Below are 26513 nucleotides of genomic sequence, written 5' to 3'. Positions count from 1 at the left end.
ACGAGCCTCTGGCCCACCGCCCCACCCGCCAGAAGCCCCCAACCCTGTCCGGCCCCCACAGGCATCCCCACAAGCATCATCGAGGTGGCCACACCCACCGTGGCCACGCCCACCTAGTCGGCTATGCCCACCCGGCACCCAGCAATAAATAAATGGGTTTTGGGTTGCAGTTTGGGCACTCGGTCTCTAAAATGTTCGCCATCACTGACCTAATTGGATAATTGTCTCATTGTTCTGGATTTTTTAAAAAATGCTTCAGCCTCTTTTGCTTAGGTAAAGTTCTCTGCATATCTTTATCAAAGCCATCTTCTTTACTGTCTGTAGTCTTAAAGCACATTTTTCCCTTCTATGTGGTTGGGAAATTCATTTTTATTAAGAAGGGACATGAAAAAGATGTATCCACAGACTTAATAATAGGAAAATAAATCACAGAAAGTGGTTTTTCCAATTGCTGTAATCTTTATTTTCTATAAATTGAGGCAAAATAAATAGTAATTACAAGGAGTGACAAAGAGCTTCACATTTTGCGCTTCTCTTTCGTCACTTTGCCGTTTTCAGGTGAGTTTATTCTTCGCTTACAACCACCTTCTTATGCACTTCTCTGGTCTTCACCCTGAGTTTGTTCACCTGAGACTCAGCAATGTCAGCCCGTTCCTCAGCTTCTTCCAGCTCATGCTGAATCTTGCGGAACTTGGAAAGGTTCACGTTGGAAATTTCCTCCTAAAAATCATTATTAAAATTAATAATTATTATTTTCCATTTCTTGACAAACATTGACAAAAATTTAGATATTTAGATAGTACAATTGTGTTTTTTTAAAGAGGAAGGAAATGTAGGTATAACCAAAATAGCTCCTCTTTCTATCTCTCTAACAGAATATCTCCTCAGATTTTCTTCGTGTCACATCCAAATAATTTTTACTTCAAATCTACAAGTGAATCTTTTTCTTCTGTTCCTTGCCAAATAGCAGCAGGAAGTTGTTCCCTTGTATCCCATCAGGATGAAAAGCTCATAAAGCTACCAATCCAAAAATGCTATGTAGATATTTTAACCCTCTCCCTCAATAATAGATTATTTTAAAGGTAAGGTAAAAAGCAAGGATTGGAAAACATAGGAGGGTTTAAAATGATGGAAAATATTTTCCCATTTAGATATATTTTTAGAATACCTTTTTTATATGGGAGTTAAATAAACATTCTTAAAAAAATGGTCCTTCAGAATGTATTAATCTTTGTCTAATTATAGTGTTTCTTGGATTTTGTTAGCATTAAAGATATACTGGAATTATAAACTGGATTTTTGCTGCCTATAAGGAGGTAGCTAGTTTATATAAATGCAAAAATTAGAAGACATCCAATGTCCCTTTCAATCATAAAAGGTCTATGATTACTTATTTTTCATTTTTTTAATTGCCAAAAAAAGCAGCGCATACATTGAGAGCCCTTTCTCACATACACACCAGGATTAAGGAGAAGATGCCAAGTTAGGCATTTCCTATAACAGGGGCTTACTACCAATGGCAAAATTTAGACATATTTTGGCTTAATGGAGCAATTTGTAAGCTTGTGAGTGAAAGGTCCATTTTGGAACTGCCCCTGCTGGAACACTTGTGTAAAGCAACACAGTCTGTTTTCTGTGGGGGAGGGGGGGAGGGGGAAACAACATTATTCAAAACTGGGAAGAAAGTAATTGTGTCAAACAGTTTTAGAACTGCTGCCCTAGTAGAGAGATGATGGTAGTCTAAGTTAGCAAACCATTGTCTTAACTGTCAGGAGGCAAGGCCAAGGCAAATGGCCCAAATGGTTCCTGAGAGATAAGATTTCAGATCTTTAGTCTTTATAGGCTAAACTATACTCTCCAAGAATCGTACTAGAAATATACTCCATGAGGGGTCCTTGGTGGTCTCTGAGCTTGCTTGTTTTTTTGCAGATGTTTCATTACCCATACTAGGTAGCATCATCAGTGCTAGTCTAGCACTGATAATGTTATCTAGTTTGGGTAATGAAACGTCTGCAAGAAAGCAAACAAACTCAGAGACCACCAAGGACCAAATATTCTCCTCTATTAATATACTCCATCCTGATCGGGATTAATATCCTTAATATTTAGTGAAAAACATGCATGTTCATATAAAAATTAGAATTTAAAAATAACACACACACACACACATATAATTTCATATAAAATTAGTTATTGATGCAAGTTTCCTTTGCCTTCTACATCCCCTTCTTCAATCAGTGATAATAACCTTCGTTTGTTTCTATGCTTTATGTCCCTCAATTCACTGTGCCATATGAAGATTAATTTGGTTTGTAATAACCAATTCAAAAACTTTAGTCCTTCTTTAGTATTCTCCTTCACAATTCTAGTTCAAGCAACTCCAACTTCAGAAAAATACTTACAGCTTCTTCAGATTGCCTCTTATATGCTTTCACTTTCAGTTGCAATTTGTCCACCAGATCCTGGAGTCTCAGAACATTCTTCCTGTCTTCCTCAGACTGAACAAAGTAGAAAAAAACATAACATGAGAATATAGATGATGATGATGATGATGATGATGATGAAGAAGATAGATAGATAGATAGATAGATAGATAGATAGATAGATAGATAGATAGATAGATAGGTAGGTAGGTAGGTAGGTAGGTAGGTAGGTAGGTAAGTAGAAAGGTAGAAAGGTAGGTAGGTAGGTAGGGAGAGAGAGAGAGAGAGGGAGAGAGAGAGAGAGAGAGAGAGAGAGAGAGAGAGAGAGAGAGAGAGAGAGAGAGATGAATACTGATTATCCTTCAAAGGTAAGTCACCTGGTAAGACAGCTCCTTCACTCGTCTCTCATATTTACGAACACCTTTGATGGCATCAGCACTACGCTTCTGCTCATTCTCAACTTCAGCTTCCAATTCACGCACCTGGAATACAATAAACATTTAGCCCTTCCATCAATAAGCTTTATTATAGGGTTAGAAATGCATGAAGGTGCATACAAGGAATACTTACTCTGTGCTCCAATTTTTGGAGCTGCTTCTTGCCACCCTTCATTGCCAGCTGTTCTGCCTCATCAAGACGGTGCTGCAGATCCTTCACACTCTGCTCTAGATTTTTCTTCATCCTCTCCAAGTGGGCACTGGTGTCTTGTTCCTTCTTCAGTTCTTCTGCCATCATAGCTGCCTGTTTACAGAGAAATAACTACCATTCAGAAGCCCATTCAGGCCAATTTTAAGCAGTTTTAAAAGAAAAACATTCCAACTCACATCTGTGATGGCTTTCTTGGCCTTGTCTTCTGCATTGCGTGCCTCCTGAATAGATTCCTCCATTTCAGATTGGAATTGTGAAATATCTGTTTCCAGCTTCTTCTTGGTATTGATCAAACTGGTATTCTGTTTGAAGGGGAAAAACAGACTTTTTGTAAACCAACAAGGCCGATTTTATCATTTGGATTCTATTCTTTTGTAAAAAAAATATTGCTGAACATATTTACAGTTATTAAAAATACACTACACAAACTATGCTATTATGATGAGACTAGCCTGCTTTATTGTCTCCTCCCTGTAATCAAGTTGCAGAAGAACCTGACGTGGCAGAACAGTGCCTCCACTGATTCTGCTGTGGGTAGAACCAACTACGCTCAGTCTGGCAGGGCTGAGATTTATTATATAAATATTAAGAACTGGTGCCAAATTTGCCTAATTTCTTGTTTTATTTTCACCGATTATCTTCTTTAGTTATTCTTTTTAAAATGCAAGCTTTGATGCGGAGATGCTTTTCGCTCTTTACTACTACACTGTGTTTTTCAATTAAAGAGCAACATGGAAAAGTTTCAGATAAATAGCAAATGTATATATGAAGCTCTCATGGGAATCTACATCACATCATTCTTTTTTTTAAAAGCATAAACCTCTGCTAGTTCATATCTAGTTTGCATGATTGCCTTCTTACATTAATAAATTCATCAATGTTATGATTGCTTACTTACCTGGGTATGGAGGAGCTGCACACGTTCACTGGCATCCAGAAGCTCCTGTTCAGCCACTTTTCTGGCCCTCTCTGTCTGTTCCAGAGCTGCCCGGAGCTCCTCAATCTCAGCCTGCATCAGGTTTGCTCTGCGCTCAATCATGGCCACTTGCTCCTTCAGATCATCCTGGCTTCTCAAAGCATCATCCAAATGTATTTGAGTATCCTAAAACAGGATATGGCAATATTTGTCTTGGGAAATGTTAGCAATACAAGAAAAAAAATGCAACTTTTTCTTGAATATCATGCTGGAGGTGCTTGATGGACTAATAGTTGATTCCCCACTCCCCACTCCATGCATCCCGCTCCATGCCTCCCCATCTTTTAATTAAAATTACAATTTGTATTTCCATTAGAAATAGTTATTTTTGTGGTCTTATTGTTTTTAATGTGGTAAGTCACCCAGAGTGGCCCTTTGGTGAGATCGATGGCAAACAAATGTAATAAATAAATACATAAAACATAGAAGTAATTATGTACCTTGAGCTGTCCTTGTGTGTTCCTGAGGTTCTTTTGTGCTTCAGCAGCTTGACGGTTGGCATGGCTCAGTTGAATCTCCATTTCATTCAGATCTCCCTCCATCTTCTTCTTAAGCCGCAGGGCATCATTCCTGCTCCTAATCTCAGCGTCCAGCGTGCTCTGCATGGACTCTACCACTCTCAGGTGATTCCTCTTCAGCTGATCAATTTCTTCATCCTTCTCTGCAATTCTTCTGTCGATGTCAGATTTCACCTGGTTGAGCTCAAGTTGGATGCGCAGGAGTTTGCCCTCTTCGTGTTCCAGTGAGGCCTTAAAGCATAAAAGATAAATTTATATAGTCATACAATAGGAACTTCCAAAAGTTCATGTTCCCTGGAGAAAAATGGATTCAGACGGTTGTTTTTGCATGATCCTGAACAGAATTAAGATTCATCCAATTAATCTATTTTCAGAAAATTTAAAAAAAAATTAAAAATGAAATTTTTATTCTTAGAAAAAAAATAACAATGAGCATATGGATGCATGCTACTAAATACTGTGATAACAGACCAATTACTGTCTGCTTGTCATGATGTTTCCAGATTGGGAGTCAGTATCATACTGCATAGATTTTTTGGGAAGCCAAGAAGTGCAAAGGACTTTCATGATCTGATTAGACTTCCTGCTGGTCAACAAACTAGTAGGGCAAATGGGCTTTTGTGCTGATCTGGTAAGTGTCCAGTTATTTTCTTACAGTCTTTTAAGTAGCCTGTTTAATTATTTAAAATGTTTGTTGCTTTTCTGTGAATGATGACATGATTACCTCAGCCTCTTCTAAGGAAGCCTGGAGTTCACCCTTCTCCTGTTCAATCTGCTTCTTCACTTTTTCCAGTTCATGGATGGCCTTTCCTCCCTCAGCAACCTGTTCCGTTAGGTCAGATATCTCCTCTGTTAATTTCACACAAGAGAAAAAAAAATAAGAAATTATGGACAGAGTTGGCAATTTTCATGAATCATCCTTGCTCTTCAGTTTATGGGGTAAATATAATTAATATTTGAATTGTTCAGCATTGTTGGATCATTGGCATAAAGCAAAGTTTATATTTGCTTTCTTATAACAACTAATTATCAAAAGAGTTTTATAAGTTAAACAAGACAAAAACAATGACTCTGCATTTTGCCACATCAACCAAGAGCATACATAATAATAATATATGTTCATGCTTATTCCAGTCTTGGGTTAAAGGACAGTATGAAGACGTTTCAACCATATGGGACATGTTTATTTCAATATTGTAAAACATCAGCTAATTGCTGTTGCTATGGTCTTTTTTACTACTTTAGAGAAGAAAAACACTTGAAGGGATTTTCTGCATTCGGTGCTAAAATAATATGACCATCCATGGTCACCTCAAATGAGGTACATTATTTGCCTCAAACAACACAATAACTCAGAGGCAGTTCTGCATCATCTGATTTCTTTTCTTAGCTCTCCCAGTTAATAGATTCATAGTTCTATCCATGACTAGAAGAAAAACAGCTTACGCTGGAGATTCTTATTCTCGCGCCTCAGAGTTTCCAGGTGATCCAAGGATTCTTCATATGCGTTCTTCATCTTGAAGAGCTCTGTGCTCAGAGACCGAGATTCCTTCTGGGAAGCTTCCAGTTCAGACTGTGTCTCCTCGTATTTTTGTTTCCAGTCTGCCAGAATCTAAAAAACAAAAACAGCAAGAAATAAGTTAACTAAATTTAAAGCTTGTGTGCAGTGCATTCCACTTTTAAAACAACAGTAATGATAATAGCAGCTCAAATTACCTTATCAAAGTTCTTCTGTTTCTTATCTAGAGCTGCACAAGCTGCATTGGACCTTTCCACATCAATCATCAGGTCCTCCACTTCATTCTGCAACCTCTGCTTGGTCTTCTCCAGGGAAGCACATTTGGAATTCACAGCTTCTACATGTTCCTCAGCGTCCTGCAGACGCTGAGCAAGTTTTTTCCTGATAGAATTTAATTATAGACAATATTTAGGGAGGCCTGGGATCATAATATCTCAACACACTGGTGTAAGAGCCTTCTTTCATGTTATCATGTGCAATAATACCATTTGTACCCATCACTCTGACAGAAGCACAAAACCTGACCTCAGTACTTACATACAGACCCATTTTATAATCAAATGTATATATAGACAAATTCCCCTCACATCTACAAGATGTATTTTGATGTTTTAATGTTTACATATTAATGATGTCATTAATTTCTGTTTCACAGACACATTTGTGCCACACACAAACACACTTTCACTTACTTGGCTTCTTCTAACTCTTCTGTGCGCTGAATAGCATCTGTTTCATATTTGGTCCTCCATTGAGCAACTTCACTATTGGCTTTAGACAATGACCGTTGAAGCTCAGCCTTGGCTTCTTGCTCCTCTTCAAACTGCTCCCGGAGCAAATCACAGTCATGGCGAGCTGACTGCAAGCCATGTGCCAGGGCATTTTTGGCCTGAGATAAAAAAAATTAATAACAGTGATTTTCAGAATTCTGTTTTTACCTTCTCTGCGCTTTACATTTACTATGTGTCTGATTTTTTTTTAATCTATTTACTTAATATGTCTGAAATATATTTACATTGTCTAGTTTACTTTATTGACAAAATTGCTGAAGAGGAAATGTCAATTTAAAATATAAAACAAATATATTAAATTCTCATGGGTCATAGTTCATTCCATATCTGAACTTATCTAATACCCAACTTACAGAGCTGTTCTATCTCTCCATCTCTCCATCTCTCCATCTATCTATCTATCTATCTATCTATCTATCTATCTATCTATCTATCTATCTATCTATCTATCTATCTATCTATCTATCTATCTATCTATCTATCTATCTATCATCTACTTGGCCACCCATCTCAAATTCATGATGCTGGATGTCTAACAACAGTTTAAAATGTAAAAAAACATAATTATAAAATCAAGGCACACATTATTCACAACAGTGCTGCAGTACCAAAAGATTGGGCTAAGATTTATGCAATACATAGACAAATTTCACACCTTCACTTCTTCCTCAAGCTGCCTCTTCAGTTCCTCAATCTGCTGTGTGAAGGCTTGTTTGCCTCTTGTAAGTTGAGAAATCAATGCATCTTTTTCCTCTACTTGGCGGGACAGTTCACCTAATAAAAGACATTTGATTATAGTTAGTTTTATAATAGTCACAAAAGCAAGAATAACTAATATTATAAATTATCTTGAAATTAGTAGATTTATTTTCAATTTCAAGCAGGTATAGAAACAAGAGGGGAACTAGTTTGGTGTGGTGATTAAAGACAACTAGGCTAGAAATTGGATAATTGTGAGTTCTAGTTCTGCCTTAGGCATGAACCCAGCTGGGTGATTTTCAGCCACACTCTCAGTCCTGGAAAGAAAAGGTAAAATGAGGCCAAGAAAATTTCTCTAGGCGGAAGGAAAGAAGGAAGGGAGGGAGGGAGGGAGGGAAGGAAGGAAGGAAGGAAGGAAGGAAGGAAGGAATCAGGAGGATTCAAGTACTATAAATGAAATAATGTTTATAATGGGAAAATGTTACAGAATAACACAATTTGTTCTTCTGTATTACCTGTTTCTGTCTGCAAACGTGCTCTTTGAGCATTGAGGTCATTAATTGTGCGCACATGTTCTTCCTCCTTTGATTTAAGCTCACTGAGCTGGTCTTCTAATGTACGACTTATCTTCTCAAGATTTGCCTAAATGTAAAATGTCAAAAAAAAAAAAAAAAAGGAAAGTAGCCTTTCATATATTGAGCACACAGTTCCCAGCAGAGACTTTTAATGTTTCTTTAAAGATAAAATGTTTATCTGTATAAAATAGGCTGCCCCCCCCCATGTACTTTGGCTTCCTCGGATGCTAGCAGTATTACACTAGAATCAAAAAGGAAAGGGGAAGATGGAGGAAATGTATTCATCTTATAATTCACAATAGTACTAAAATAGTTCTTTCTGTTTTAGAATATCTCTAGATAACCTTTTGTCTTTTAGAATTTTAACAGTATACAAAGAGTATAGTGCCAGAATTTGCTTCAGAAAGATGATTAATTACAAAGCAGTTTTTAAAAATCAAGTGCCAAGCTCTTAACAATCAATAGATAGTGAGAGATGTATAAAATTGAGATGTGTAAATTTTATACACAATGGCTTAAAAATTATCCAGATAAGCATATCGTCTGTTGTAACACACACAAATATGAATTGTATGTAAAATGTTTATGGGTATCTTTTAAAATTATTTTAGAATCTGGAGATTCAATGTACGTGTTAATTGCTTATTTATGGCACCTTATTTTTTATATATGCAAATGCTTACATATGCATAAGAATTATTGAAAACTGTTTTGCCCACATTTTTAAATCAAATGATTTGAATTGTATCCTGACTGCGCCTAACAGAGACATTGTCTACACTTCTATAGGATACCTTAGCTTTAGAGACAGATTCCATATTGCTTGCAAGATCATCAATCTCCATCTTCAGTTCACTCTTTTCTTTCTCCAGCTTCTGCTTCACTCGCTGCAGATTATCAATTTGTTCCCCAAGTTCAGCTGCACTGTCTGCGTGCTTCTTGCGGAGGGCAGCTGCCGTGGCTTCATGCTGCAATGTGGCCTCTTCAAGGTCCCGACGCATTTTCTGAAATTCTGCCTCACGTTTCTTGTTCATCTCAATCTGAGCTGAAGTTGCTCCACCAGCTTCTTCCAGACGCTCACTGATCTCTTCAAGTTCCCTGGAGAGATCACCCCTCTGTTTCTCTGCTTTGGCGCGAGATGCCCGTTCTGCCTCAATCTCCTCTTCCAGTTCCTCAATACGAGCCTAGAAAAAGAGAGGCAACCATGAACCCTGAAACTGGCACCCAGAGAGCTTAATTCTCCATTCATGAAGATTATATGACAGACCTGCAGCTCCTTGATCTTCTTCTGAAGCTGGGCGCCCAGGGCCTGCTCATCTTCAATCCTGCTCTGGAGTTGACTGACTTCAAAGTCTTTCCTTTTTATAACAAAATATAATAGTTAGCCTCAAAATCAGAAAACTCCATTTAGCACAAAAGTCCATCAAAATAGGCATTACTACTTACTTCTTCAGCTTTTCATCCAGCTGCTGCTTATCATTTTCCAAATCCATTGTAGATTCCTGAGCTAGCTTCAAATCCCCTTCTAGCTTCCTCTTAGCTCTTTCAAGGTCCATGCGAAGCTTCTTTTCTTGCTCCAGAGACCCTTCAAGCTGAACACAAAGAGACCAGAGTGATTGTCCCATCAAAGCAGTACCTCCACCTCAGCCCAATTCTTCTCCGGAGATGATAGGGTACTTACGTCATCCACCTGCTGCTCCAGCTTGGTCTTTGCTTTGGTCAGAGTGTTCACTTTGTCCTCCTCTGCCTGCAGATCATCCAAGGTCTGTTGATGGGCCTCTTGCAGGGCTTTCTTCTCCTTGGTCAGTTTGGCAATGTTCTCGTCCAAGACCGCCATCTCTTCGGTAAGGTTTTTCACCTTTAGAAGTTGAACAGACAGGGTTAAGATGCTCTATGTATTGTGAAATGGCAACAGTAGGTAGCGATTTAATTTTGATATATTTTTGGCCAGTACCTTGTTTTCTGTAGCATGCTTCTCCTTTTCCACCTTGGCCAGTGTCAGCTCAAGATCATCAATGTCTTTCTTCAGTTCTGAGCATTCGTCCTCCAGTTTCCTCTTCTTGGCTGTCAACTCAGCATTCATTTCTTCTTCATCTTCAGCCCGCTCAGTCAGCTCCTTAATTTTAGCTTCCAGCTGGATTTTGGTTTTGATGAGCTGATCACATCTCTCCTCAGCATCCGCCAAGCCATCAGACTCCTATGTAAGGAAAGTATAGGTTATTTTAAAAAAATGATTCCTAATTAAAATATTCACATATATACAAAATTCCCTACTCTAATTGAGCAAGTCACATTTTACTAAAAAAATATGCACAGGGATCAACTCTCTTTATATTAATTGGAACAATAATCAAAGGTAAATTGTTCTTGTACAGTATGTTGGGCAAGTCAATATGATGCAGAAAATATATTCAGTATTTATTGATTTGTGATGCTGCCCATCTGTAACTGTCTCTTTAATGAATATTAATAGTTTGTTAGTTAAATATAAAAGCAAAAATAGTTTACCTATTACAATACAGTTCTTACATATCTTTATGTGTTAGGCCAGGGGTGTCAAACTCAATTTCATTGAGGGCCGCATCAGCATTGTGGTTGCCCTCAGGGGGCCGGGTGGGTATGGCCAGGGTGGGTGTGGCCTACTGGATGGGCGTGGATGGAGTGAGTGTGGCCTACTGGGTGGGTGTGGCCAGCTCTACATCGTTCGCGTCAAGGGTGCCTGTGGGGGCCTGGGCAGGAGTGGGATAGATCTGAGGGTCTCTGGGGGTGGGACCAGGGCAAGTGCCAAGGGGGTGGGACCAGGGCAAGTGCCAAGGCATGGTCCACTGGAGGAGCCTCACTGTTCCTCTCAGGCCATGCGGCGGGGGCTTATGGAGCTAAGACTGAATGTGTTTCAGCATAGAGGGCCACCACAAAATTGTACATTGGCTCCCAGCTGGCCTGGGCCAGGGCCAAGGCAGTGGGGGCCGTTCCCTCACTGTTTCCAGGATGGCTTTGCGGGCCACATGAAACCACTTTGCGGGCCACATCCGGCCCCCGAGCCTTGTGTTTGACATGTCTGTGTTAAGCCATTTACTTCTTAATTACAACACTGTGTAACAGTATTGCAGACATAGAATAAGTAAATATGAATTTGAATGCAGATAGCAATATGAGGAAATCTCTTAATAATCCCAACCAAAAACTGCAATGAAGTTTCATCTGCAAGCTTTGAAGTACTGCTTGCTAAACTATATTGGACTGTTTAATCAAACAACAATATTTAAAATCTAACATGCTTACAGCTTGGACTTGAAGTTGCAAGTCATTTTTCTCCTGCGTTAGGGACACCATTTTTTCCTCTAGTTCCTTCACTTTGGCCTCTGCCTTGGCAAGGTTTTCCTTTGCTTGTTCAAACTCTTCCTTCATGTTGGCCATTTCCTTCTCTGACTCCGCGCTCTTCAGCAGGGGCTTGATCTTGAAGTACAATTTCATCCAAGGCCAGTGCTTCACATTCATGAATGAACGAACATTGTACTGAATAGTAAAGATGGATTCTCTGGAAGGAGGGCAAAATAAAACTGATAAAGTTTAGAAGAAATTTGGTATATACATATATAATATAAAATCAAGCTCTCTGCTTAATCACCAATCTAATCAGTTGCAAGATTTGAAAATATTTTAAAATCTGATGACTGTGGACCAATATGTTGTACAATATATCTAATTAATGCAAGATAAAGCATTAGTTGGATATATTGTACAATATATTGGGCAACTGTCATTTCATCAGATTTTAAATAATGCCAAATTTATTTCTCTTGGAGTAAATACAAAAATAAAGACTTAAAAATGGGATAGGCACAAATAAATCTTACATTCAACACTTGGATTTGCCCAAATAGAATTCTGCTTTCTTGACAAAAATACTACATTGCATTTATATAATTTTTCACTAATGTAAGTTAAAGAATATAAGATGTAAGAAATAGAGATTAATGCTACTTCACAAATCTTTTCAAGTGCATTTTTAGAAAAAGGTCTACACAGATAAATATGAGGTAAATATATACTGCTCACAAAAAGAAAGGGAACGCAAACCCCTTCAGTTCCATGGTAAAATGTTCCCTTTATTTTTTTGAGCAATATATTTTTTGAATGCATAATTTCTGCCATGTTGTACAATGAACTGTCCTGAGGACTTGAGATTTTTCATGGCTACTTACATCATGCATACATGACTTCTCAAATCTATTATTGCTAAATGTTCCTAAATGTTCTATACTATATATTATAGTCTGCTGTGCATGCTACAGTGGTTTTCCAACCATCAGTATGGTCCATAGTTCATAAGTTGTCTCTTTGGGTATTGAAGGTGATCCCTATATGTGTCTCTTTATGTATGTCTCATTTTATTTGTAATAGCAAAACTTTACCTTCGTTCCATCATTTTCTTGAACTCAAACCTTGCTAAGAATCCACGACACATAGCTTGGGTACGTGTAATCAGTTGTGCCAGCTTATCATCTCTCATCTCCTCTAGAAGACCCAGAAGCCCAGCTTTGAAGAACACCTCGGGTGTGGAAGAGAAAGTATAATAAATAAATAAATAAATAATTGTCCCCATAATCAATGTTGTCTTTCTGAGTCAAACAGTCACCTTACCTTGGTGTGGCCAAATTTATACTGGGTATGATCGACATCAATTGATCCAAGAAGTTTCTCAGAAGCCTTCTTGCTATCTATGAATTGTCCCTCTGGGATGGCACTTGCATTCAGAACTTTGTATCTATTAAAGAAAGCAGAGATTACAGTTGCCTAACATTGAAAACCATGATATTAAGAAGACCCATAGGGATGAAACTCATTTTCATAAACATCCAAAGAAAAATTTATCAACATTCAGACTACCTCCTGCTCTCCACCCTATATAGAAACATACAGTCTGATTCTCTAATGTGAACCCGTAATGTCTATGGGGAAGACCAAAACTTGTATACAACACTGAAGTATGTACAAAAGAGCATGAGTGTTGCATTTTGATACATTTTTATTAACTTGCCAATTTTGCACACATACACACACCTAGCCCCTCAGGTGACATTGTTGATAACCTAGCAACTCTGAATAATGGTATCTATTACTAGGAAAGTTTAGGTCATACTCAAAAATTCTACTAAGCATCCTGCTTTCAATTCTGATGACAGCAGAACTGTTTACTGTTTCTTCCTGGGTTTTCAGTTTAGAGGACTAGAAATTTGTGTTTAGTAAAGAGAAAGTGTACACATATTTGCCGTTTAATAAAGTCTTTCCAATCAGCATGAGAACAAACTCTCAGACCTACCAGCTATGACTACTTCCTTAAAGCAAAGAGATTGGCCAATATGATTGACTTTTCTAGAGATTTATCAGTGTCAACTTGTCATCATGCTTCTAAATACTTTGTTAGCACAAAATAATACATACTGTACAGATATGTTGAATTATTCAAGTCTGTACAAATAAACATCTGAAACTCCTGAACCAAATGTGTAATTCTTCATCATATCCCCAATTCTATTCTATATAATGATGAGTTATGAATGGAAGTAATAAGATTTTGATGTTTTCTCCCTTAAATTCTTAATATAAATTATATGATTTTATTTAATAAACAATATGCAGTACTCCTGACAACTATATGGACCTGTCCCTGAAGCTTTCTTGGCAACATTTTCTCAAATAGTTTGCCATTGCCTTTTTAGGAATGAGAATTATTGGCCCAAATTCACCCAACTGGCTTCCATGCCCAAGGTAGGATCAGAAAACCTAGGTCTCTCTGCTCCTCCCTAGACCGTATGGCACTATTTATATTCAATAATTCAAGTCACTAAAATGTAAATTGCTCTAAGATGGAGACATTAAAACAGCTAGAAACCAAACAAGTCGGTAGCTAGAAACCAGTCTGACCTCTGTTTGAAATCAGCATAAATAATCCTGCTGGGAAAGCCTTTCCTGCAAATTCGGATACCTTCAAGTACACCATTACATCTCAGTTGGTGCAATACAAGCTCATGTTCCATGGCACCTTAGAAAAACCACGGGGAAAAAAAGATGTTGCTATGCATACAAAACGTAGATTACATTTTTCTTTTTAAAATCAAACACAGTTCTATATCTTACCGGGAGTTTTAGTTTCATTGGGGATGAGGCAGCGCACAAAATGTGGATGAGTGCTCCTCAGATTGGTCATCAGCTTGTTTAAGTTTTCCTGTAGGATTTGAAGGCAAAATTTACTTTTTTTAAAAAAGCAACTTTATATGTTAAGAAAAAAACTAAAGAGCAAACTCCACATTTTGCCATAGGTAGCCAGAAAAAAATTTTTACTGTGAACTTTCCCCACATTCTCACAAACCACCATTGTCATAATTTAACACTTTTGCTCTATTCTGTGTCAGATGACATTTATGTTGTAGTATATTGATTGACTTTTTTAGGACAGTGCATGTTCTTTACCTTTTGAGAGCATGGGTGATATTTTAATTAAATGCTGTTATGATTAAGAACTGTTTAATAACAGGGCTTAAAAGAAAAAGAGCTGAGCTGTGCACTGGATTCAGTCTCTATAATCTTTACTGTGATGTATTCTCTTAAGGACCATTGGTGGGACTTCTATTGTTCTAGAATACTATAGCCTAATATTCAACTGTTCTTATCTTGCTTTTCTTCCTCTGAGGGGGCTAAATATGTTTATTGGTCTATCAGTTTATGGATATTGAAAGCTGCTTTATGCAAAGTTAATTTATGTAGAAAAGTCAACTGGCAAAAGCTTTGCAGTTGGACTCTTGTCCTATGTTCAACTTTGGTGGACTCTTCCATCTTCTCCCTTGGAAAACCACTGTCAATCAAGAATCAGACAATGGCTCTCCCATCTTCAATTCTGCAATTGCCAAAAATGTGTTTTGTGTGTGTGTGACAGTAAAGCATGTATTCTATCACAGAGGTACATCTTTCCTTTTATTCTAGATATCCCCCCCCCCCTCAGATATCCTCAGTTTATACAGAGAGGCACATCGTTCCTGCAAGGAATAAAGGATAAGACATCTGAGTTCAATACCCTGAAAAGGGCAGACACAGTCTGGAAGGAAGAGCCCTTCTTCTTGGCAGCCTTCTTGCCCTCTGGAAAAAAAAAAAAGAAAAGGTGGGGGGACCACAATTAGACAGTTATCTGGGGCTTAATAATTTATCCTACAGCACAGTAACTAACAATAGGTATATCACATTGTTGTGTTACAGTTTGTTGAACAAGACATACAAGGGCAATTTGGAAATAAACCTCCATTTGGTTATCAATAACAGACACTCACAGATATAGAACTTTTATTATACACATTAGAAAACTACAACATTACTTTACTTTTCGACATAATCACCATTCAAATTGAGGCACTTATCATAACATCTTATAAGGTTTGAAATTCCTTAGTAGTAGTTGCTCAGTGCCAAATCTGGGCTATGGGAGGGGTGATCAAAAACATCACAACGGAACTGCTTCAAAAGTTCTTGGGTGCATCTAGCAGTGTGCTAGACGCACCCAACACCCACACCGGAAGTGGTGCCATAGAAAGTCCCGCCAAATGTGAAGATGCCAAAGGAGTACTGCTAGTGAAGTTTATGGAGTGTGATTCGACCATCAGTTCAGACGTGTACTGTGAAACGTTACGAAAACTCAGACAAGCCATCCATAACAAGCGTCAGGGCATGCTGACTTCCGGTGTGGTGTTGGTTCACGATAATGCTTGCCTGCACACTGCTAGACACACCTAAGAACTTTTGAAGCAGTTCCATTGGGATGTTTTTGATCAACCACCCCCCCAGAGCCCAGATTTGGCGCCAAGCGACTACTACTAAGGAATTTCAAAACTTGTAAGACGTTATGACAAGTGCCTCAATCTGAATGGTGATTAGGTCAAAAAGTAATGTAATGTTGTAGCTTTCTAATGTATAATAAAAGTTCTGTATCTGCAAGTGATTTTTGGTCAGTGTGGGTCACTTGGCTAGTCTTGGTCTGTCATCCTAATCAATCTCATAGGGTTGTCATGAGGATAAAACTCTCAGAGAAAAGGTGAAACGTAAGTACTTTAGCTAATATTAATGTTAGAATTATTTATAGAACATGGGGCAAGGATGTGCCAAGGGTCTTTAGGAAAAGCTAAAAAACTATAAAGCATTACTGTACATATATATGTAATGTTACTTGTTAAGCAAGTATTAGGAAATATCTGTTTTAAACATGTTAAGGCAGTCTGCACCTTTTGGAGCTGATGGGCACATTTAAAATATCGAGAATGTGGTCATTTGCAAAATGGCTGTTGAGGGTTTGCCCATTCACAAAATGGTTGCCATTTGGGACATCATCATTTACAAAACAGCAATTTATTTTAATGGTGTCTTTTGGACATCAAGTGCAAATTATCTGATTTTCCCATTTTTAGGTTTACGGAAATGAGTTCCTATGCTGAGGGTTCCCTAACCTGTAAAAAAAAATATCATCTAGGGATAGCACTGAACTATTCCTTCCATGGGCAGTTGTTTTGACTCTGATGTTTATGAATCTGTTTCAAATGTTAAGAATTACCTTCCGCTGGACGGTCAGCAAACAGTAAGGCCAAGGTCTTCATGGAAGACTTCTGAAACAGACCCACCACGGTTTCATTCAGGGGGTCCTTGTTCTTGTCTAGCCAGCCGCTAATGTTGTAATCAACAGTGCCAGCATAGTGCACAAGGGAGAAATGAGCTTCAGCTTTCCCTTTGGCAGGCTTGGGTTTCTGGAAATTGTTGCTCTTGCCAAGGTGCTGGTCATAGAGCTTGTTCTTGAAAGATGTGTCTGTTGCCTTGGGGAACATGCACTCTTCTTCCAGGATGGAGAAAATGCCCATGGGCTGTAAAACAAAGTGAAAGAGAGTTGGCCACTACATGGACTAACTAAGTTATTATGTACTACTTCAAATAATGTCATAGTTAGTCATTTTCAGCCAAAAACAATGGCTTTCTTGTGATAGTCTATGAAGCAATATCATTAACAGCACAACAAGCATTTAAAATATCTTGAGTAGGGAAACATTGTTACAAATATAGCTGCACCATAAAAGATATATCCAAACTGTAGCTTTAACTAGGGGTACAGCTCACTTATGCCAAGGCAGTTAAGAATCATTAGTTGAAATTACTGCAAAATTAAATATAACTTTTGATCAAAACCTTCTCAATGAGTTCAATGCAGGCAGCCAAGTCCATTCCAAAATCAATGAACTCCCATTCAATTCCTTCTTTCTTGTACTCTTCTTGCTCCAGGACAAACATATGATGGTTGAAAAACTGTTGCAGTTTCTCATTGGTGAAGTTGATGCAGAGCTGCTCCAAGCTGTTGTACTTAGGAGAGAGAAAAAGGAAGAATTTGTTTCAAAATCACATAATGTATTGGATAATGTTGGTGTCCAAATATTTAATTGTAAAGTATTTTTCATCTGTTTGTCTAGATAATACCAGTATAAAAAATTCTGAGTTATAACAAAAATTGTTCTAAGTTTCTGCATTAAACCCATCACCCATAAATCCTGAAGGATAATTGTAGATACTATAAACAGAATGATACTAAATTTTGACTAAATAAAATTGCTATAGGTTTATTTTCTCTTTTGCATATAGAACTGCTAATTAAATTACTTTCTTTCTTGGTCATGTACATTGCAGAGCTTCCCCAAACTGGCTAACTGTTCAATTCTGAATATAGGTGTATATATACAAAATGAAGCAGGGCAGAGGCTGATAGAATTTTGTCAAGAGAATACGATGGTCATAGCAAACACTCTTTTCCAACAACTCAAGAGACGGCTCTACACATGGACATCACCAGATGGTCAACACAGAAATCAGATTGACTATGTGCTCTGCAGCCAAAGATGGAGAAGCTCTATACAGTCAGTAAAAACAAGACCAGGAGCTGACTGTGGCTCAGATCATAAGCTTCTCGTTGCAAAATTTAGGCTTAAATTGAAGAAAGTAGGGAAAAACACTAGGCCACTCAGGTATGAACTAAATCATATCCCTGATGAATATACAGTAGAGGTGACAAATAGATTTAAGGAATTAGATCTGATAGACAGAGTGCCTGAAGAACTATGGGCAGAGGTTCGTAACATTGTACAAGAGGTAGCAATTAAGAAGAGGTGGCAAAATTACACAGAATAATTATACAAGAATGAGCTTAATGTCCCTGATAACCACGATGGGGTGGTCACTGACCTCGAGCCAGACATCCTAGAATATGAAGTGAAATGGGCCTTAGGAAAGCTGAGCAACAACAAAGCTAGTGGAGGTGACAGTATTTCAGCTGAGCTATTCAAAATCTTAAAAGACGATGCAGTAAAAGTGCTACACTCAATTTGCCAGCAAATTTGGAAAACTCAACAGTGGCCACAGGATTGGGAAAGGTCAGTTTACATTCCAATTCCAAAGAAAGGCAATGCCAAAGAATGTTCAAACTATCACACCATTGCACTCATTTCACATGCAAGTAAAGTTATGCTTAAAATCCTACAAGCTAGACTCCAGCAGTATGTGGATTGAGAACTTCCAGAAGTACAGGAAGGATTTTGAAGAGGCAGAGGAACTAGAGATCAAATTCCCAACATACGCTGGATCATGGAGAAAGCTAGGGAGTTCCAGAAAAGCATCTACTTCTGCTTCATTGACTATGCTAAAGCCTTTGATTGTGTGGATCACAACAAATTGTGGCAAGTTCTTAAAGAGATGGGAGTACCAGACCATCTTATTTGTCTCCTGAGAAACCTATATGCAGGTCAAGAAGCAACAGTAAGAACTGGACACGGAACCACTGATTGGTTCAAAATTGAGAAAGGAATCCGGCAAGGCTGTATACTGTCACCCTGCCTATTTAACTTATATGCAGAGCACATCATGAAAAAGGCAGGGCTAGATGAATCAAAAGTTGGAATTAAGATTGCCGGGAGAAATATCAACAACCTAAGGTATGGAGATGATACCACTCTAATGGCAGAAAGTGAAGAGGAACTAAAGAGCCTCTTGATGCGGGTGAAGAAGGAGAATGCAAAAGTTGGCTTGAAACTCAACATTAAGAAAACCAAGATCATGGCATCCGGCCCTCTCAATTCCTGGCAAATAGATGGCCAAGAAATGGAGGTCGTGACAGATTTTATCTTCCTGGGCTGAGCGCAAAAGAATTGAGGCCTTTGAACTATGGTGCTGGAGAAGACTCCTGCGAGTCCCCTGGACTGCAAGGCATTCAAACCGGTCAGTCCTAGAGGAGATCAATCCTGATTGCTCTTTAGAAGGCCAATCCTGAAGTTGAAACTCAAGTACTTTGGCCACCTAATGAGAAGGAAGGACTCACTGGAGAAGAGCCTAATGCTGGGAAAGATTGAGGGCAATAGAAGAAGGGGACGACAGAGAATGAGGTGGCTGGATGGAGTCACTGAAGCAGTAGGCATGAGCTTAAATGGACTCCAGAAGATGGTAGAGGACAGGAAAGCCTGGAGGAACATTGTCCATGGGGTCGCGATGGGTTGGACACGACTTCGCAACTAACAATAATAACAACAATATTATTATATGTGTATGCATATTGACACATTCTTTTCAGAAGTCTGTTGCAATGTTCTTTCAGTTGAAAATTACAAATAAAAAAATCTAGCCTATGTTATGACATTTAATAATAATAATAGAGTTGGAAGGGACCTTGGAGGTCTTCTAGTCCAACCCCCCTGCTCAGGCAGGAAACCCTATACTATTTCAGACAAATCGTTGTCCAATCTCTTCTTAAAAACTTCCAGAGTTGGAACATTCACATTTCTGGAGGCAAGTTGTTCCACTGATTAATTGTTCCAACTTTCAGGAAATTTCTCCTTAGTTCTAGGTTGCTTCTCTCCTTGATTAGTTTCCATCCATTCCTTGTCTTGCCTTCAGTGATTTGGAGAGTAGCTTGACTCCCTCTTCTCTGTGGCAGCCCCTGAGATATTGGAATACTGATATCATGTCACCCCTAGCCCTTCTCAGAACAAACGTAGTAGAACAAAACTGAAATAGGAAAACTGGATAACAAAAACCATCTGCTTGGTCCCAAGGTTTCATTTCCTTACATCAAAGATCTCAAAGCCAGCAATGTCCAGCACACCGATGAAATATTGCCTGGGTTGTTTGGTATCCAATTGTTGGTTGATGCGGACGACCATCCACAAGAACATCTTCTCAAATACAGCTTTAGCCAGAGCACCAACATTATTGTAGACCTAGAAGAACAGACAAATTGGTGACCTATAAAAGAATGTAATTTAATATTGAAGCTTTCCCTTTAATTTTAGAAATACTTACCTGCTGGACAGTTTGGCCTTTGGTGACATATTCATTGCCAACCTTGACCCGGGGATAGCACAGAGCTTTTAGAAGATCCGCTGAGTTGAGATTCATGAGGTAGGAAGCCTTATCAGCAACTTAGCACAGTCAAGAAAGGAAGATATGATGAGTGTGCATTAGAAACACTGTAATTTCCAACTCTTCTGGAAGACCAAAACAGATTCTAATTTTGACAAGTATGCCACCCAGAATTTTTTTAACCAACTTCTAATTAGCATTTTAACAATTGAATTTTTTGGGGGGGGGGGAATCCTAAAGCAGATGTGTACAGTTTTTCAGTCAGCTTTATATGGAGTGGAGATGACCACACTCCCAAAGTTTGCAGGAGGTATATCTAGCAAATAGCAAAATAGCAATTTAAAATACATTTACATTTTCCTATGTGTTTGCTTCTAAAGCTAAACTTTTAAAAAGCACCGTTTCTTTGTCTTGTAAGGAAAATACTTATAATAAAATGCAATATCCTAGCAGTTCTGTAAACGATATGTTGTACTGCATGCTCCATATCATATTCTGGGTCTTAGCATATCATGTTTGTCATTCCATAGTTAAATACCTTCAGTGCCATCTGGCTCAGCCTGTTCCTCTCTCTGCTTCTGCTTGAATTTCATATTCCCATAGTGCATAACAGCTCCGGTCAGCTTGTAAATGGCTGTTTTTTCCTCAGCTGTGAAGCCCAGGATGTCAATGGCACTCTGGCAAAGGAAATCTATAGTCAGTATGCTGCCTGATATGCTGGATGCTGCCTGATATGCTCAACCCTATTTGGAGTTGGAAAACTGAATACATTCTAGTAATTAGTGGCCTGTCATTTTTTTTTAACTGTCCTTGAAATACTGCATCTAGATATAAGATCCTTCTGGAAAAGGAGATAGCAAATCCTGTATGTTCCCATAACATGCCCACAGGGCCTCATCAAGAATGTTTTTGAGCAGCACTAAACTATAATGTATCGTTATAAAAAGAGAACAATCTGAAAGGGGGAATATCAAAACATTTTTTGTAGCAGTGGCAGCAATATGTTTTGTTTAAAAGAAAGATGGAAGAAGGGAATTTCCTTCCCCTATTGCTATTCCCTGAAGCACTCTGACTGAAACACCAAAGTTGTTTCTACTGGGACATTTAAAAATATTTTCATCCCTAACATAATTTGGCCAAAAAAATAATATACCAAAAATGGATATGTAATCAAGTTAATATTTCATACCCTCAATTTTGCAAATGACTTACATCAGTTGCCATCAACTCTTCTTGATCATCAATGCTGGCAACAGTGATCTCACCCTGGCTCACAAAATGGAAGTCATATGGGTTGGTAGTAATCAGAAGCATCTCTGCATAAAAAGAAGCACAAACATGATTTCATTTTCAACCTTTGGCACACTTGCAATGTTTAATAGTTGAAATAGTCCTCCAAATGGATGATTCTCTTTACCGATCAGTTCTGGCCTCTTGTTGGACATGATCTGATAAAAGATATGGTAGCTCCTTTCAGCCTTGAGCTGGAAGGTAACTCTGGACTTCTCCAGCAGATCTGACGAAGCAATGAAGTTGAATTAGTTAAGGAAGAAAGGAAACGGTCAAATAAACACACAAAGAAAAATCCCTTACATGTCTCAATGTCTGCAGAAGCCAGTTTGCCAGTGGCACCAAAATGGATTCTGATGAATTTGCCCTTTAAAGAAGAGAAGGCATAATATTAAAAAAATTGGGAGACATAATTTTCATCTGCTTTAGAGATTAACTTGCAAACAGAGACGGCATTCAGTTTTTCACAAGTGAAAGTACTTGGCTCTATTTTGCACAAGACTTACAAAGCGTGAAGAGTTGTCATTCCTCACAGTCTTGGCATTTCCAAACGCCTCCAGCAAGGGATTGGCACTGATGATTTGATCTTCAAGGGTGCCCTTCAGTGAAAATATCATGATTAATTTCAATTTGTTTCATCACAGAAAATATCTAGGTATGCACTTTTCATTTTTTACAAAAAAAAACCCCACATACATGCATTTTGCCTTGTTGGGCTGATTCTTCCTTTTTCTTTTCACCAGAAGTTGCAATGGTTGCAAAGTACTGGATGACACGTTTCGTGTTCACAGTTTTTCCAGCACCAGATTCTCCGCTGTTAATTCAAAGAAGACTTCCATTAATGTGTTAGCAATCATTTCATTGTGATTCCAACTCCAGCTAACTAAGAAAATAGGGATAGGGGATAACCTCATCTGCCCTCAAGCCTGGAAAATCAGAAAGGCATTGTAAGCCTGACTGAACTATAGGAAATTGCAGCTTTCATTCCAATATCTGCCTACCAACAAAATTTATATTGACTCTGGCTCTGCAAGATATAGTAAAAATTCAAAGTTTAAGTCTGCCTGCCACGGAGATGAGTTAATTCTTCTCTGTAACTCTCTCATCTGCCCCATGCTGTAGTTTTGATGGGTTTTTTCCCCAAATCTAGTTGCATCATAAAGTGTGGAGGCTGATTGGATGAATCTCAGTTTCAAATCTTATGGTAGAATGGAGATGAGGATTCAGTCCTTCATTTGTGCATGTATATATGCGTAAAAGATTGTATGACAGTTCATGCAAACTTATGTTGTTATACCCACTCCTGGTTCTAGCTAAAATAATTTCCCCATCCTTGTTGTAAATACTTCTCTGTTCTACCAATTTAACTACAATCATCTCCACTGCAGTTTAGAGAAAAATCCTAGGAACTGCCAATTGTTGTTGAGGAATCATTATTGTTACGGCATTCAAACTGACCAGTGATACACAGGAGTCCTGCAGTTTCTTTTGGAACAATTGTCCTAATTTTATTTCAGAGAAGTCAACAGAACAAAAGTGGACCAGTTTAGAAGCCTTACTTACGTGATCAAAATGGATTGATTCTCGCGATCTGAAAAGATTTTTTGAAAAGTTACTTGTAACTTTTTACAATTATATGGTATGTTAGAAAAAAAAAACCTACATCATTCTAAATATAAATGAGCAGAACATCCGCTATATCATGGGTGTCAAACTTGCTGTGTCATGTGATGTGTCATGACGTGTCACAACTTTTTTTGCATTGCCAGAGCTGCGGTGGATGCAACCAGCCCACGGGCCGGCAGTTTGACACCCCTGCACTACATTATTCCTTAAAGGAAAAATGTGTTTGGTACTCATTGTTTTTGGTACTGATCATGCCTCCCAGCCCATGGGCCTGCAGTTTGACACCCCTGTTCTATGTGCATACAAACACACATATACGCATATATGTATATGTATGTGTGTGTGTGTGTGTCATAAATCCTAAATAAGTAGCATTCATCTATTTGTTTTTCACTAATAACCATTTTTATTTGCAGAACAATGTAATTGTTTTAAGACACCTTGACCAATAGAATTAATTCAGTATTTCACTGTCATTTAAAGGAGAAAGATTCTAAGGAGGCATGTCTTTCTTTCTTTCTTTCTTTTTCTTTCTCTTTCTTTCTTTCTTTCTTTCTTTCTTTCTTTCTTTCTTTCTTTCTTTCTTTCTTTCTTTCTTTCTTTCTTTCTTTCTTTCTTTCTTTCTTTCTTTCTTTCTTTGTCCTACTTAAAAGATTTGGAAACAATTATGCAAAGGGGCTCTGAACTCAATCTCTTTTACTCCATCAGCATGTTAATTGATTTGGTGTGGTAAGAGAAGTCAACAGAAGAAACATCTTCTTTGAAAAAAGGGCAGATCAGGCTGTGGTTATGGAGAAAAAAAAATCCTCAAAACATGCTTCAGTGAATCTGTATGGGCAAGCCGTTGGGCAACAGCTCAAGAACTTGGTCACTTCTCCCTTCCTTTTCCAAGATTCAGAGCAGAGCTATTCTTATAATCACATTCTAATTACATTCAATCACTGCTCATGAGGGGAATTTTTTAAAATCCCCGATGTATGAAGCCTTTGCCATTCAATGTATGGTTTGCATTTATTGCTTTGTGTATAAAGCTGTTTAGATGCATTGTGTAATGTTTTCAATGTCATTTAGATGTCTTATAAATATCATTCTGTTTCTTTGAATATGGCAATATTATATTTTATTGCCTATAGATAGTCCTCAACTTATGACAAGTTGCTTAGCGACCATTCAAGGTCACCATACAGCCCTCCAAAGGTACTTACAACCTCCTGTGGTCACCTGACTGCATTTCAGGAGCTCGGCAACCGGCCCTCATTTTATGGGCCTTTGCAGCATACCTCAGTCATGTGAGCACAATTTACAACATTTTTACTGAAAACAGCATTTATTTCCAATTTTCAGGAAAAATGCCCCGTAGCAAACAGTGGATTTGCTTTACAAACATGATATCCCTTTAATGATTAAGATGTTTGCTTAATGACTCCATATTTGCTTAATGACTGCTGCAAAAATGGTTGTAAAAGCAGGTCTGGTCACATATGACCCACTTTATGAGCATCATGACCTACAACCATAATAGGCCTTATAGTTGATTTGATTGCTGTTATTTGCTATTTGATTTTTGTCTGTAGTATTTATTTTATCATCTATTTGTGAAATTTTTCATCATTGATCATAATAAATATCTATTCTTAAGGTTGCCAAGCTCCTGAAATTCTTAAGTGTCTGAAAGGAATTCCAGAAGCCATGTTCTTCCTGTTTTTCCCATCTTTTTTTTTTTTTCAGAAACATTCATCTACTCACCAGTTAACATGGACTGATACGCATTGTCAGAAATGGAGAAGATGTGGGGAGGAGCCTCTTGACGCTTTTTCCCCCTGTATGCATTAACCACCTCTGGGTTGTACACTGGCAACCACTTGTAGGGATTAACAGTGACGCAGAAGAGACCTGAATAAGTCTGCAAAAAGTACAACACAAATATCACAATTTATTTTCTTTAAACCCTAAGGAAATTAATCATATATGAAATAGTTATATAGAAGGGGGAAAGGGTGGAAAGGGAAAATAAGTAAAGAAATAATAAAAATGATAAATATTTACTGTGTAGCATGAAAGGGGTAGTATCATATGTTCCATACTTTCTAAAGGTTTCTTTTAAAAAAGTATGCACACAGCACATTCTGTTGTGCAGAAACTGCTATATCAAGCCATAGAAGTGCAGAGGTCATGGACATTATTTATGTACATAATATACCCCACCTTTTATCTATATGAATATTTTGCACAGAAATATGTGATCACCAAACTGATTTATAGATTATTTTCACAATGCAAATGAGGGGCACTTCAACAGGCTTTTTGTTGGCCAGTGCTATCAAAACTGGACACTGTATTTTATGAACCTTACTTTGATCAGTTTATTCTTCTCTTAATACATGATGGTTATTCTAAATGTGTTCATTTCTAGACACCATGTAAAAACATGAAGTAATCAGTTGACTCTATTATCATTAAAATCTCTGTTGTGTATTTGTTTAGATTTTGCAGGATCCTTACTGGTCTTAAGAGATTACCCATGCATTATTTGAGTCTACAGTATTGCACTGGCAGAAAGCAGCAAACAGAAACCATGGCTGCACTCACGTAGATCATCCAGGCTGCATAACGCTCTTTGAGGTTATACAGGACAGCAGGTTCATTGAGGTGGGTCATCATGGCCATGTCCTCAATTTTGTCATATTTGGGAGGGTTCATAGGAAAGACTTGGTCATCCTTAACAGTCACACTCTAGAAAAGAAAAGAAGCCGGTAAGTTGACATTGTCTAATAAAGGCTAACTTTTGACAAAAAGTTTCTTGACCTTTACTCACTTCTCCTTTTTCAGTCTTGACTGTGGCTTTCCCTCCTTCTCTGCTTTGTACAATGCCTTTCACATAGGATTCCTTAGGATTCACCACATAAACGGCGGTCTTGGCATCAAAGGGCTTATTCTGGGATTCAATTCTCTCCTTTTCTGACTTCCGGAGAAAAGAGGCAGCTGGCCCGAAAACTGCCATTTCAGCGTCTGACGACAT

General features: G+C 38.1%; 1 protein-coding gene across 8 annotated transcripts; it reads right to left on the bottom strand.

Annotated features, from left to right (window-relative positions):
• Nucleotides 1-564: 564 nt before the first annotated feature.
• LOC107282542 (myosin-1B-like) lies at nt 565-26513 on the bottom strand. Of its 8 annotated transcripts, none has more exons than XM_015810340.1 (39): nt 26310-26513; nt 26084-26227; nt 25241-25397; nt 23432-23459; nt 22565-22682; nt 22375-22467; nt 22172-22235; nt 21996-22094; nt 21791-21894; nt 21117-21255; nt 20519-20637; nt 20287-20436; nt 17369-17539; nt 16761-17049; nt 15978-16012; nt 15225-15284; nt 14291-14378; nt 14078-14195; nt 12794-12917; nt 12565-12701; nt 11432-11687; nt 10104-10346; nt 9831-10007; nt 9596-9741; nt 9417-9507; nt 8944-9333; nt 8090-8216; nt 7531-7649; nt 6777-6973; nt 6282-6465; nt 6012-6177; nt 5290-5414; nt 4488-4796; nt 3970-4173; nt 3248-3373; nt 2994-3164; nt 2801-2905; nt 2403-2498; nt 565-720 (listed from the first exon to the last, which is right to left on the bottom strand). In XM_015810340.1, exons 1-39 carry the CDS (start codon nt 26511-26513, stop codon nt 565-567), a joined length of 5829 nt encoding a protein of 1942 aa, XP_015665826.1. The 8 variants fall into 8 exon arrangements, with proteins under 8 accessions (XP_015665826.1, XP_015665834.1, XP_015665840.1 ...); XM_015810348.1 differs by lacking the exon at nt 15978-16012 and adding an exon at nt 15707-15735; XM_015810354.1 differs by lacking the exon at nt 15978-16012 and having other exon boundaries at nt 15225-15286; nt 16746-17049; nt 22556-22682.

Source organism: Protobothrops mucrosquamatus, unplaced genomic scaffold (assembly GCF_001527695.2).
Source record: "Protobothrops mucrosquamatus isolate PMUCROS unplaced genomic scaffold, P.Mucros_1.0 scaffold_36, whole genome shotgun sequence".
Classification (NCBI taxonomy): domain Eukaryota; kingdom Metazoa; phylum Chordata; class Lepidosauria; order Squamata; family Viperidae; genus Protobothrops; species Protobothrops mucrosquamatus.
The sequence above is the reverse complement of the archived record's forward strand: the minus strand, read 5'-3'. Positions and strand labels throughout refer to the sequence as shown.

Bases quoted from the DNA above. Each gene is read 5' to 3' on its own strand.
- LOC107282542 (XM_015810340.1), bottom strand. From the start codon at position 26,513: ATGTCGTCAGACGCTGAAATGGCAGTTTTCGGGCCAGCTGCCTCTTTT. The intron at 17,050-17,368 runs GTTTTGATCAAA...TTTGTTTTACAG, and splicing joins GCATTGAACTCATTGAGAAG to CCCATGGGCATTTTCTCCAT. The intron at 5,415-6,011 runs GTAAGCTGTTTT...TGAAATTAACAG, and splicing joins CGAGAATAAGAATCTCCAGC to AGGAGATATCTGACCTAACG.